General features: G+C 42.5%; 1 protein-coding gene across 1 annotated transcript in view; it reads right to left on the bottom strand.

The window, feature by feature from the left end:
- LOC144782948 (solute carrier family 22 member 6-like) overlaps positions 1–14,418 on the bottom strand; it is a 92,571-nt gene that overhangs the window by 25,047 nt on the left and 53,106 nt on the right. The window contains exon 6 of the mRNA XM_078662176.1: positions 7,821–7,933. Coding sequence (XP_078518302.1) covers positions 7,821–7,933 — 113 coding nt within the window. The remainder of the gene's footprint in view (positions 1–7,820; positions 7,934–14,418) is intronic.

Below are 14,418 nucleotides of genomic sequence, written 5' to 3'. Positions count from 1 at the left end.
CTATCTTTCCATTTGGCGGGATAGACTCCTGTAGAGAACATTGAGTTGAAGATTTCTGTGAGTTGGGGGGCTAATACGTCTATTGCAGGAAAGAGAATTTGAGGTGGACAAGGATCATAGGCTGAGCCTGATTGATGGTCATGATCTTAGAAACCTCGGCTATGTTGGTAGCTGTAAACTGCTTAAAGGCAGCCTGGGTGGAGTTGAGTGATGTAGTTTGAGGGAGGTGGGAATAGTCAGTATTCCTGTGAGAAAACTTAGTGTAGATGTTATTAACTTTGTCATAGAAGAAGCTGGCAAATTCATTACAGAACAGCTGAGAGGGAGTAGGCAGTGATTGGGGAGGTAGTTTAGACACTTTAGATACTACCTTGAAAGTTGTTTGTTGGAGTGTTTAGCTTCCTCAATTTGAGTAGAGTAATAGAGGCTTTTTTCTTCCAGAATCATTTTTTTGTATATAGCAAGTTCGCTTTTGTAAAGAGATTTATCCTCAGGGGTATACATCATTCTCCAATGTCGTTCTTGTTTTCGGCATTTCTGTTTTTGTTTTCTAAGGGCGTCGGTGAACCATGGGGCTGAGGGAGAATTGCGATTTTTGGAAATAGTTTTTGTGGGTACTAATTTATTCATGGCTTTGGTGAGCCAATGGGTATATTCATTGGCGGCTATGTTAGGGTCTTTAGAAACAACTGGCTGCGTAGATGAGAGAGTTTCCATAAGTAATTGATTGTCAAGGTCTCTCCACGATTTAAAAGTTCCGGAGTGTGTAGTGGCAGTTGTTTGTATGGAAGAGTTCAGTTGAATTTGGAACATTACAGCGTGATGGTCGGACCATGCTATTGGCAGAACTTCCTTTAGTTTGATGTTTTTATCATTGGAGAATAATCCGTCCAGCGTATGGCCGGCTTCATGAGTGCTGCTAGTTACTAGTTGAGTCAGGCCCAGGGATTCTACATCTAATAAGAGTCTTTTGGTGTCTTTATCTTCCTGATTCTCTAAGGCAAAGTTGAAATCACCTAAAATGGTGGTTGTATTATCAGTCGCTAAAGATTCGAGGATGTCAGGGAAGGAAGCTAAGAAATCCGATTTGCTACCTGGTGGACGGTACAGTAGGATGCCTTTAAAGGCATTGAGAGGGTGTGAGTATAGAAGAAAATTGTATAGCTTCACATGAAGTAAGAGGAACTGAATTTATAGAGGTTTTAAAATGGTTACGATATATTATGGCTATTCCACCACCTGTCTTCGGGACTCTATCTTGCTTAGGAATATTATAACCTTCTGGGACTGCGACTAGTAGGTCAGGTTCTGATGAAGGATTGGTCTGTGTCTCAGTGATAAAGAGAAGATTGAGTTTTAAAGAGAGGATAAGGTCTGCAATTTCTTCTTTGTGTTTCCCTGGCGATCTTGCGTTAATAAGAGCAGCCAGAATGTGGGTCTTTTTTTGGTTGTGATTGGGAGGTGAAGAATGGATGAAGTGAGGTTCAGGTGCAGAAGGGATTTTAAAATGACAGTGAGTACATGCTTTTGGGAGGTAGGAATTTTCGTTAAAAGTAAGGGCAGTGCCAGGGCATTTGTCTGGGGGACGCAGATTTAGTAGGGCCTGCCGAGAGTATCCGCCTTTGAACACAGGAACAGTAGAGCCAGGAATAGTGGCCCTAGGCCCGGGCCAGGCGCGGACGGGCGCAGACGGGCTTGCCTTTGGCGCGCCTTCGGCTTGCCTTTGGCGCGCCCGCTCGCTGCGCCCGCCCGCTGCGCCCGCCCGCTGCGCAGCCGGGAAGGTCCTGTGCTTTTATACATGTTAATGAGGAAATGAGAGGAGGGTGGGAGGGGTCGAACAACTGCACCGCAACCCTTACCTCCCAGCAAGATGGCGGCTGAGGTCGGTCGAGTCAGGTGTCAGTGCCTGAAAATCGGCTGCGCTGTGCGAAGGGAGAGGCAGTTGACAACCTCGGAGCGACGCTAATCTCGCGCCGAGGTAAAGGGGGCAATATTAAGATTGAGCTATTAAAATATGTACAAGTTTTAAAAAGACGCTATTCGCTAGTCAATAACGTGCAGTAGATCTATTAGCAGGGATAGAGCAAAGAGCCCCCGGCTTCTGCCTCAGGGGAGAAAATAGACAAATGTCACGGCAATATTATTACACACCCTTAAGTATCCTGGGAGGGTGGGAGGGGTCGAACAACTGCACCGCAACCCTTACCTCCCAGCAAGATGGCGGCTGAGGTGGGTCGAGTCAGGTGTCAGCGCCTGAAAATCGGCTGCGCTGTGCGAAGGGAGAGGCAGTTGACAACCTCGGAGCAACGCTAATCTCGCGCCGAGGTAAAGGGGGCAATATTAAGATTGAGCTATTAAAATATGTACAAGTTTTAAAAAGACGCTATTCGCTAGTCAATAACGTGCAGTAGATCTATTAGCAGGGATAGAGCAAAGAGCCCCCGGCTTCCGCCTCAGGGGAGAAAATAGACAAATGTCACGGCAATATTATTACACACCCTTAAGTATCCTGGGAGGGTGGGAGGGGTCGAACAACTGCACCGCAACCCTTACCTCCCAGCAAGATGGCGGCTGAGGTGGGTCGAGTCAGGTGTCAGCGCCTGAAAATCGGCTGCGCTGTGCGAAGGGAGAGGCAGTTGACAACCTCGGAGCGACGCTAATCTCGCGCCAAGGTAAAGGGGGCAATATTAAGATTGAGCTATTAAAATATGTACAAGTTTTAAAAAGACGCTATTCGCTAGTCAATAACGTGCAGTAGATCTATTAGCAGGGATAGAGCAAAGAGCCCCCGGCTTCCGCCTCAGGGGAGAAAATAGACAAATGTCACGGCAATATTATTACACACCCTTAAGTATCCTGGGAGGGTGGGAGGGGTCGAACAACTGCACCGCAACCCTTACCTCCCAGCAAGATGGCGGCTGAGGTGGGTCGAGTCAGGTGTCAGCGCCTGAAAATCGGCTGCGCTGTGCGAAGGGAGAGGCAGTTGACAACCTCGGAGCAACGCTAATCTCGCGCCGAGGTAAAGGGGGCAATATTAAGATTGAGCTATTAAAATATGTACAAGTTTTAAAAAGATGCTATTTGCTAGTCAATAACGTGCAGTAGATCTATTAGCAGGGATAGAGCAAAGAGCCCCCGGCTTCCGCCTCAGGGGAGAAAATAGACAAATGTCACGGCAATATTATTACACACCCTTAAGTATCCTGGGAGGGTGGGAGGGGTCGAACAACCGCACCGCAACCCTTACCTCCCAGCAAGATGGCGGCTGAGGTGGGTCGAGTCAGGTGTCAGCGCCTGAAAATCGGCTGCGCTGTGCGAAGGGAGAGGCAGTTAACAAGCTCGGAGCGACGCTAATCTCGCGCCGAGGTAAAGGGGGCAATATTAAGATTGAGCTATTAAAATATGTACAAGTTTGAAAAAGACGCTATTCGCTAGTCAATAACGTGCAGTAGATCTATTAGCAGGGATAGAGCAAAGAGCCCCCGGCTTCCGCCTCAGGGGAGAAAATAGACAAATGTATATATATATATATATATATATATATATATATATATATATATAGAGAGAGAGAGAGAGAGAGAGAGAGAGATAGAGCTATAGATTCACTGAGAAAACCAAAGGTTATAGGGATGTTATAGTTAGGCTCAGATTTCACTCATACAAAACCAGTAAAATTCAGCACCTATAATTACCTGAGCTAACTATAACTTATGCCCGCGCAATGCCCTACTTAGGACCTCACATATTACATCACTCATGACATGGTCAGTGACATCACTCATGACATCTCAAATGACATCACTGATGACATCATTGATCACATCATCCTGTGAGTGTGTTTTGTAAACATGTCTGAGACTTTAACATATATGCAAAGCTACAGCATACATTACATTACTACTCTTTCTGTACTAGTAATTAGTCATACTATTTCTAACATATCTCATCTGAGTGGCTGTGTAACCATCTATATCAGTGTGTGAGTAGATATCTGAGTGGCTGTATGGGTGTGTGAATGTCTGTATGGATGTGTTAGTTGGTATGTGAGTAGCTGTATAGGTGACTAAATGGTTGTATTGGAGAGTTAGTGGGTTTGTGGGTGGCTATAGAGCAGAGTGAGCAGTGGTATGAGTGTGTGTATAGGTGAGTGGGTGTAGGTGCCAGTAAGAGAGAGTGAATGTTTGTGTGAGTGGCTGTAAGGGTGAGTGAGTGGGTGTGTGAATGGTTGTATAGATGCGTGAATGCACATGTAAGTGGTTCTGTGGGTGTGTGAATGGTTATATGGGAGAGTGAGTGACTGTCAGTGGCTGTAAGGGTAAGTGAGTGGGTGTGTGAGTAGCTGTACTGGTGAGTGAGTGTTTGTGTGAGTAACTTTATGGATGAGTGTGTGGGTGTGTGAGTACCTGTATGGATAAGTGAGTGGCTGTTTGAGTTTCTGTATGGGTGATTGAGTGGGTGTGTGAGTGGCTGTAAATGTGTATGAGTGGTTGTGTGTCTGTATATCTGTATGAGTGGATATGTGAGTGGCTATATTGGTGAGTCAGTGAGTGGGAACATGAGTGGCTGTAGGGGTGAGTAATTGGGTGAGAGTGGCATGGCAGTATGAGTGAGTGGATGTGTGATTGGCTCTATGAACGAGTGATTGGCTGTGTGAGCACTGGTATGGGGCTGTGAATGGGTATGTGATGGGTTGTATGGGAGTGGGAGTGGATGTATGAGAGGCTCTACGGGGGTATGAGTGGTTCTATGGATGATGTCATGAGTGATGTCATTTGAGATGTCATCAGTGATATCGCTGACCATGTCATGAGTGATGTAAAATGTGACATCATAAGCAGTGCATTGCAGGGCCGTAAGTTATAGTTATCTCAGTTAAGTATGACTTCTGAATTTCACTGGTTTTGTATGATTGAAATTTGAGCCTAACTATAACGTCTCTGTTACCTCTTTTTTTAATCAGTGAATTTTGATGTTTTTTTTAATTCTATTCCCAAACTAAGACATCCCTGTAACCTTTCATAACTATAATGACTCTGTAACCTTTGTTTTTTGTGTGAATTTCTAAGATTTAAAAAAAAATGATTTGCTAACTGTAACCTATGGCCTGTGAGAATTTGTGTGTGAGTGGGTATATAGGTCAATTAGCGTGTGTGTGTGTGGATGTATTACTTTGTGAGTGGGTGTGTGAGTAGTTGTATGTGTCATGGGTAAGTGGTTTTGCAGGTGTGTGTATGGTGTATGGATTGATCAGTGGATATTATTTGCTGTATGGATATGTGAGTGTATGTGAGAGTGGCAGAATGGGTGTGTGAGTGGGTGTGGAAGTGTCAGTGTTGGAGTGTCAGTAACTGTGTGAGTGACTGCACCAGAACGGAACCTCAACTGCCCCTTTATACTACAAGAGAACACCATTTTCAACAAAATGTCTACCTAATTGGAGTACTTTTCTCTGGTTAATTACTAATAACTACCGCATTGATTAAATGTTCAGTGCATATTCTACATTTCATTTGCGTAATGGATCACGAGCAAAGGTCTACAGTGACCTTGTGTGCATTTCGGCAATGTAATAGATTCTTGTGCATCTTTATCCATAAATCTGTGATAGTATGAATTCTCCTATAGAGAAGACAACAAGACTACAAAGAGGTAAATCTCCACCAAACAAGGATGCTTTCTCTTACCTATATGAAGTAAGCGCTTCTTTGGTGAAGATGTCCTCATATACCATGGCATCAACAACACGCATCACCAGCACCCTGTTGGTGTTCACCTGCCGTCTTCTGAGGCTGCCAATCTCCTCTCACATCGACCTCCCCCATGCCCCCACATGAGTGCCTCTTTCAGGTCACTTGCAGACCTGCACTATTGTGAGTATAGAGGGGACATGAGGAAGTTCTCCAGCTCTCAACAGGGTATGGGACACGGGGTGCACCATTTCTAATCTCACCTCTCCCAGAACAACCTCTTCAGGAAAGGAACGGGGTCATTACATTTAGGTGACCTTGTGATGAACTGGCAGATGTGCAAATGAAGCAGGGTATGATCCAGTAAGGCCTACCAAATGGGGAGGGCTCAATATTACAATATTCAGTTTTGGTGAGCCAAAAGAAAGAAATTGTTTTTTCCCCACCTTGTTGTTTTTTGTGAAACACACCGGGATGCGCATGGATTTAAAGCCTACACATGGGCAGTGCTTTGGGCAGCACTGTATCTAGAACATGTTATTAATTAAATGATTCGGATCCACACACTACGAAGGGGTGAAAGATGTCACCACAATGGGTTAAATTGGAGCACTACTAGTATAACAATGTGTCTTAATTGATGCAACTGGCATATACTTGTAAATATACCAGTAAATACATTTAATGTTAATGTATTTCTTGTATCCAGTCTGAATGAGTAAGATAGTGCCCTGATAATGACCTCTTTGAATGATTTTACATACCCCACTATCATCGGAGGACGAAACGAGTTGGCAGTTTTTTAGGGGAAGAAAAAGGAGAACCTTCTCTGCATGCAACTATATCATTTGGTTATACATCCTGAATACCTTAAACCAGGAGAAAGGGAATGAATTTGAGCTGTTTATGTGGAGAAGGAATTATAAGAATGCCCTTTAAATCCCTTGTGTAAATAGGGGTAATACATTCAATGTTGAGAGTATAGATTTGTCATTTATAACTGTTTGACATACATAAGTTCTGGATCTATTTTCTGTGTTTTTCAATTTATGTCTTGTAACTTGTGTTTTTGTATTCATTTTGTTCCTATTAAGAAAGATATGATTATCAAAAACTGAAAATCATTACTGCAAAAGAGCTTTGAAATGAGAATTAGCTAAATACTCAGAAACATTAGATTCATGTGTATGTTGTGTTTCCTTTAGATTAAGATCAATTAATAGCCGTGTGGTGCCTTGTATAGACTTTGAACTGGCAGATAAGGCATCCCTGTATCGCATCCCTGGTCCACCTTTCATGGGTACCCGAAGTCTATCCTTCAGTGAGCATCACAGATCAGAAGAGTACCTAGAAGTAACTGTGGTGCAAAACAAATATCAGAGAAATTGGAACATCTGCCGCTTTAGGTTTAATTTTCCATTAATGGCTCTTCAATTCGTAGCCTCCTCCTCTGATTGACAATGGATAGCAGATATGCTTTTATCGCTGGGATGATGGCCCTGCCCCCTTGTGCTCTGTTCTGCAGCTGCGCCTTCTGGCACGGATCTTGGTGGGAAATAGAGTCCCCAAGTTCAGGTGAGGTATCTTGCCCATAAGGCAAGAAAGCAATGTGGGATGCACAAGTTAAAGCCATGAAAGCAAGATGTTGACATTCAAGCTAAAGCCAAGAAAGCAAAGTGGAGACACTGGAACTTAAAGCCAAGAAAGTAAAGTAGGTACAACTGACAAAAGCCAAAAAAGCAAGCTGTGGATGAAGTAAATCCATGAAATTAGGACAGGAAATGAAGTTAAAGCCTAGAGAAATTTATTTTATGCTACATCCCTTGGCAATATGTTTAAGGGATGTTCCAGGAGCCCAAGATGGTATTAACGGTATATGGCTTATCTGCCAAGAACACATTTGCTGTGAAGATACAAAATGGTGTGCCATTGCCAGACACTGAGGTCTTTTTCTGTAACACTGACCCAGAGACACACTGAAGCTTATATGTAGGCTGAAGGACTCAGTCTTATGCACTCTCTACAAACCAGAAACCACATTTATAAGCAGAGCACTATAAGAGTTAGGCTGTTCTGTTAGAAATAAGGATTAATCTACTTGTTCTGTTTCTCCGTGTAATGGTACTCACTCACCTCACAAACATTAGGCAGAAAGAAATCCTGCACATGGCTGGTGTGCGGAACAGTGACATAATCGAAGATGTGCACGCTTTCGAAGGACTGTCCAGCTTCTCAGATTTCAGCATCTGCAAGATATAAGATCAAACATGCTATTATACATGCTTCACGAGTCATGAGCCTGCTAGAACGGGACATTGTCATATCGTGTTTTATTCTCATCGGCCCACACACACATCATGGAAGTGTTTTAAAAGGGGAAGGATGCTACTTTTTTTCTATCACGCGGATGCTTAGCTGTACCAGTGTCAGAGTCATCGAGCAAAAGAGTTCTAGCAGAAGGGCTATTGCAGATGCACGTTAGGAAGCACATCTAGTCTCCAAGGCTGCATCCCCTCTCCCTAACTTAATTCATCTGACTGCTGCAGGAATGGATTTGAGCTGACTCATTACCAGAATGTCATACATGATGATTGACTGTAGTACTCAACCTATGTCTGAAGAATGTAGGATGATTCATATGTGGCTGACACATACAGCAGCCATTAGCAGGGAGTTTAAACCCGTTTCCCCTGCAACTTTATAGTTAGAATTCGCATGTAATGTTATACTGATCGCTTTCATGCTGTATCTTTAAGGAGTAAATAGACTGCTCAGCAGGAAAACAAAGCTCTCACTATGGCTCTGTCTGTGCAAGTAATGCTGGACCAATTTTAAAACGTATGGGTGCTGCCCATAAATATCACTTCTCAAACGGTTTCAAAAATCCAACTGCTACTTAAAGAGGCGGGATATCAAAGAGATCAAGCACATTTAACGGCAGAGTAAGGGGAAGTAAAGATGCAGTTACATTTTTTTCAATATATGGAAAGCTAAAAATGGTGTGGTGGGGTAATGTCATTTATGTATAATATACACACGATCAAAATACTCGTTTTATGCCACTAAATCATCAGACTACTACACAATACCGGGAGAGGAAGGGTCATAGGGAAATTTTAAAGACCGGCCCAGGTTCACATCCCAAAATACTGACTTATAAACGACAAAACAAACCGGGGGTCTAAAGGCCAATACTATGGCAGGCTATGTACAACTTCACAGAAAAAAAGTGGTACCTAAGTCACAAATAAGCCAAAAAATATAAAGAACTCACAACAGGAGAAAAACGCTACAGTGATATGTGGTAAGATCCAAACTCATATATCTGGATAGCCATCAACTTCTTGTCGTGATCAGTATTATCATTTGGTCATCCAGCTAAAGAAGTGGTGTATCTCTTGATCATAGAGATCACCATTCCTATGGTAATGGGTTGAATCACGCCCACATTCACTTTGTAAAACACAATGAGCAACTAAGTAGTTGACCACCGAGAAGATAAAGTGCAGTGCACAACACAAACATATGTGGTGGGTTAAAATAGGGTGATGTGGCACAAAATAGAGAACATTTTATTAATGTATAGACACATCCCCTAATTAAAAACAGAACAGTGCATAGGGCAGTTTAAACAAATAGCTGCCAAAAAGGGGCAACATGTTTTAGCCAGTCGGGCAGGTAATCCCTAGGCTTTCTTCAGGGCCTCTGCTCTCAAGTATTGCTACTGCATAAGCACGTGATACTCCTACCCAGTGAACATGAGGAAGTTCTCCAGCTCGCAACAGGGTATGGGACACGGGGTGCACCATTTCTTATCTCACCTCTCCCAGAACAACCTCTTGAGGAAAGGAACGGGGTCAATAAATTTAGGTGACCCTGTGATGAACTAGCAGATGTGCAAATGAAACGGGGTATGATCCAGTAAGGCCTACCAAATGGGGAGGGCTCAATATTACCTATTGGCATATCGTACCCAGTGAACATATAGTGCAACTCAAAAAAATAAAACAAAATTCTTGCTATTAGTCATGCATAAAATGACGCAAAAAAGGTTGGAATGAATACAACCTGTTATATACTAATCCACCGCATCAAGGAATGCAGATGGCATCCAGCTTGACCGAGGAGTGGACCTCAACTTACCTGGACTGTGCTCAGTCGTTGCCTCAAGACTATCCTGAGTCTATACCTTAATAAAATGTTCTCTATTTTGTGCCACATCACCCTATTTTAACCCACCACATATTTTTGTGTTTTGCCCTGCACTTAATCTTCTCGGTGGTCAACTACTTAGTTGCTCATTGTGTTTACCAAAGTGAATGTGGGCGTGATCCAGGCCATTACCATAGGAATGGTGATCTCTATGATCAAGAGATACACCACTTCTTTAGCTGGATGACCAAATGATAATACTGATCACAACGAGAAGTTGATGGCTATCCAGATATACGAGTTTGGATCTTACCACATATCACTGTAGCGTTTTTCTCCTGTTGTGAGTTCTTTATATTTTTTGGCTTATTTGTGACTTACGTACCACTTTATCTCTGTGAAGTTGTAGATAGCCTGCCATAGTATTGGCCTTTAGACCCCCGGTTTGTTTTGTTGTTTACTAAATCATCAGAAACAAAAAGTGGACTGGAAACTCAGTCTTGATGAACTTATGTTGATGATCGGTTTTAAAGATAACGTGGGGAATTGTGGTGACTCAGTATGAATGGACACTGTGCTATGACTTTTGCCCCCAAGTGGAGAGGTATTATCCCAACCACCTCTGGTTGGTGACCCCTGTAAATATATGAAAAAGGCAAAAGGTCTTAGTTTAAGTAAGTGATACTCCAAGTACGGCCCAGGGGTCACTTGCAGCCCTCTTGACCTTTATGGGTGCCCCCCTGGTGAACAGCAGCACAAACTGCTGTTTAGTTGCTGAACACAAAAATTCAGAAAACAATGTTAAATAAACAGGCAAGCATTTATTAATCCGCAAATACATTTTTGGGACTGGCAAAGATCGCTCTCTCTCTTCATTTAATTTTAAGATGTCATGGGGAGGTTCTTCTTATCTAAGCGACTCGTCGCACAGCAACATTATTGAGCTTGTGCCGGTTAACCATATCACGGATCCTGAGCGCACAAGAACCCCTTACTTGGACAGAACCGGCAGGGAGGGCGCTAGGGTGAAAAATAAATATATTGTGTTGACTAGCAAGCCCAAGCTTGGGATTAAATCTAAAAAGGATGTGAAAAATGGGAATCCAGCCCTAGACCTGGAACCCCATACAGACTATTGTAATCATCAAGAATTTTTCCTTAAACTGGAAGTGAAAATATTGACAGTCTTCGATGCTCTTAGTATTCAAATTGCCAACGTGGAGGAAATTGGGAGACACTGCAGGGTTTATTCATATGCATATGGAGAATTCTTTGAGTAAATCATCTCCACTGTCCTGTATTACTCATAGTGTCTCTAAAACCTCCTCTCAGGACCAGCCCAGTAGGCACCATCCATCCCGTCCATTACAGACCAACATGGGGCCAGGAAGCATCAGCAACAACGCAGATGATGCAGCTTGACACCATACTAACCCATATTATCCGATTATTCTCCCAGATTGCCCAACCTAACGACGGTATTAGCAGACATTTTCCTCAGATTAACTCAGGGAACGTAGATTCGGGATGCCCAGTGATAGAACCCTTCATTTTTCTGAGGAAACCCCAGGGAACAAGCCATGTGATGTAGTTATTTAGTTGCCTCCAGCATCCACTCCCTATGTTTTAGTAAAGACTAATGTTAACCCGCTTAAGTATAAGAAAATGTGAAGGTTTCAGCAGTTTCCGAAGAAAAGTTTCACAATAATTGACTAGCAAGGTTAATTTTGATCAACCCTCATTCAAAGAGATTATAATGGCTCGGAGAGTAGGTTGGATAGGGAACTCTTGCAAAATAAGCATAGGCGACCACATAGCTGTTAACTTTTGCAACACTGTGAGGGTAGGCTATATTCTTCATAAACTTTGGAATTGCACTGTTCTGGTAGAATTTCAGTACTCCCATTAGGCTTTTTCTTTCAGCCTCCCAAGATCAGGACCCTGTGATGGGGAGGGGGGGGGGTGAACTCTGGTCACAGAGGTGGCATTGTTAGTTCACTCTGGCTGAGGTCCATGGCAAAACATCTGAAAAAGGTGTGGATTAAGATGCTCTGCACCTATGATAGAATTTTATTTCAAGAGACCTGGGATGCACGGGGAGTTTACATTTGGATGGGTATGTTACGTTTGCTGTTACTGTAAGCTATGTTCATAAAATTAAGTCTGAATTGTAAAGCGGAGATGGTTCCCTCAAACTCGCCTATTATCCTAGGTGTTCATTTGATTTTTCCAAGGTTGCATAGGATTGATGATTTTTTTTTGTTTGCCGAATTTTATGATGATTATGTTGTTGGGGGATTTTAATTTGTTCCCCTGCATCTGCTGTCATTTTAATGGGGATAACTTATTGTTACTCACCAATCAGGCCTATCTTAAACATATACAGCAGGAGGATATGCTAAACAATTTGATCACTTATTATAATTATGTTAATCTGCTTACTAATAGGGAGCCTAGTCTTGAAAAGAGGAAGCCCACGCTCAAAGGGAGGAGTGCTAGCTCCATAATTGACTAAATTTTTTACTCTGCATGCTTATTTTTTTCCTTGTAAATTTCAAGGTTGAGTGATATATACATAGTGGTCATAATCCTTTGGTTACCACTTTTCAGTGGGTCGAGTCGTTCGTGAATGTTGGGCGCCTATTCGAGAAACCTGTTACAACAATGGATCTGGGTCATATGGTAAGATGGGGCAGAATTACCCCCGCCGGTTTTATCTCTAATCTGGTTGCTACCTGTCATTCTGATTTTTTTAATTTATTTAATGTTTAATTTATTTAATGTGGAATCCCTTGATGCTAGTATTTTGGAAGTATTCTCTAATATCTACAAAACTATTAAACTGCCCTCACCAGGACAGGGAGGTGTCTTCTCCACCTCGTTGAAAATTGTTTGACAAGAGGTGTTCCAGGGCACATAATGTTTTGTTGGAGATACTGCACAAAAAAACCTGTAATCAGGAAGAGGTAAGGAAGGCTAGGGCTGTGTATAGCTTGGCCAGTAATAAATGAAAGAGGTACTTAAAAAAAGGAGGTTTGGGAGAACTTTTTAGTGGCTGGCAAAACTTGGGACAGTGCAGCCTTTTGGACGGTATTGAACCACCTTTTGTTTAGTTCTAAGCAGCTGTCTAATCGGGCCCTAACCATCATGGCCCAGGCTTGGACTGACCATTTTGGGGCTATGTATGCAATTGAGGGTACGGAATCCACCATACACTGTATCCAGGAGGATCTGAGGTTTACTTTTTGGTGGGAGGAGGTGAAAAAAACTATTTTAATCCTTCCCTCCGGTAAATGGCTAGTTGACCTGTGGGCACCCCTGTTGACTCAGCACCTAAATGCTGCTGTTCACTACTGTGAGCCACTTTCATTGCACCACTCTCTTATTGTGCCGGTTTTTAAAAAGGAAAGCAGAGCAAACACAGCATGCTACCGACCTATTTCATTGGTGGATTATGAGGTAAAAATCATAGGTTGGGTACTATTGGATCATCTTACTGTTTAGACAAGTGAACAAAATATTCTGTCTGATATACAATACGGATTCAGACAAGGGCGGGATACCGTTGATCAAAACCTTAATCTATATTTGCTTATTACTAAGTAAATGGACAGTATATGTGGTCAACATATCCACACCCAAACTGTGATCAAACAGTGCTATAGATTTGTAGCTTAGATGTACAGGGAGGGATTACTTAGACCTCAGGTCTAGGACTGGATTTTGACAGGTTCTGATCCCTTAAAAGGCCCCAGAACTATTTGAGGTGCACAAGGCTGACATATATTTACTCCAATCTACACTCAAGATGTTGTTAATTTTGGGCTTACATGTGCTGTTACTGCATTACCCAGTGATACTCCAGAAGGACCTACAATTTTTTTGTTTTACAGCTTCTGTCATTTCTACCCATGTCCTATCAGAATCTTTCCTCTTTTGTTTTATTAACCATCTCATTCTTCTCCTTTTAAGATGGATTATGATTGTGTTACGCTCCTAGGAATGGAAAATAAGTTGGTGTCTTCGCAGTTTATTTATCAATGTATTAAGAGTGAAACCCTTATTGAGAATCTTCTCCCGCATCTTGGGTTCAATGCGGGCCTTCTCTGAGAGAGTTGAGTTAGCCCTTAAAAATGTTTCCATATCCTTTTATGCTCCTCATCCCCAATCTGCCATTGGGAGATAGCCTCAGATTTACCCATAATGGTAAAAGATAGAATTCCATGTTCACTCCACTTATTATCAATTACTGCCACAGTCTTTATAAGGAAAAAAGCAGGGTAAGAGCTTATGATGTAATCAATTATCGTGGAACCATTGGATGTTCTATGGGTCAGACGAGCCGGAACATCAGTCTCCATTCTACAATTCACAATGATGGCATCTAACTCCCTACATGATTCCAGCAGTAGCGACCTTCTCTTACTTACTCTCGATCCAAATAGGCAGGAGACCCTTGGAATATTCATTGCTTCCTCTCTTTCATCATCAGTAAAAAGTGTTATCGCATGATTTGAGATAGCTGCATTAAGGTCAACAACTCAAATTATATTGCTAATTCCCCGGGTCTCTTGTATAC

This window comes from Lissotriton helveticus, chromosome 9 (assembly GCF_964261635.1).
Source record: "Lissotriton helveticus chromosome 9, aLisHel1.1, whole genome shotgun sequence".
NCBI lineage: Eukaryota > Metazoa > Chordata > Amphibia > Caudata > Salamandridae > Lissotriton > Lissotriton helveticus.
The sequence above is the reverse complement of the archived record's forward strand: the minus strand, read 5'-3'. Positions and strand labels throughout refer to the sequence as shown.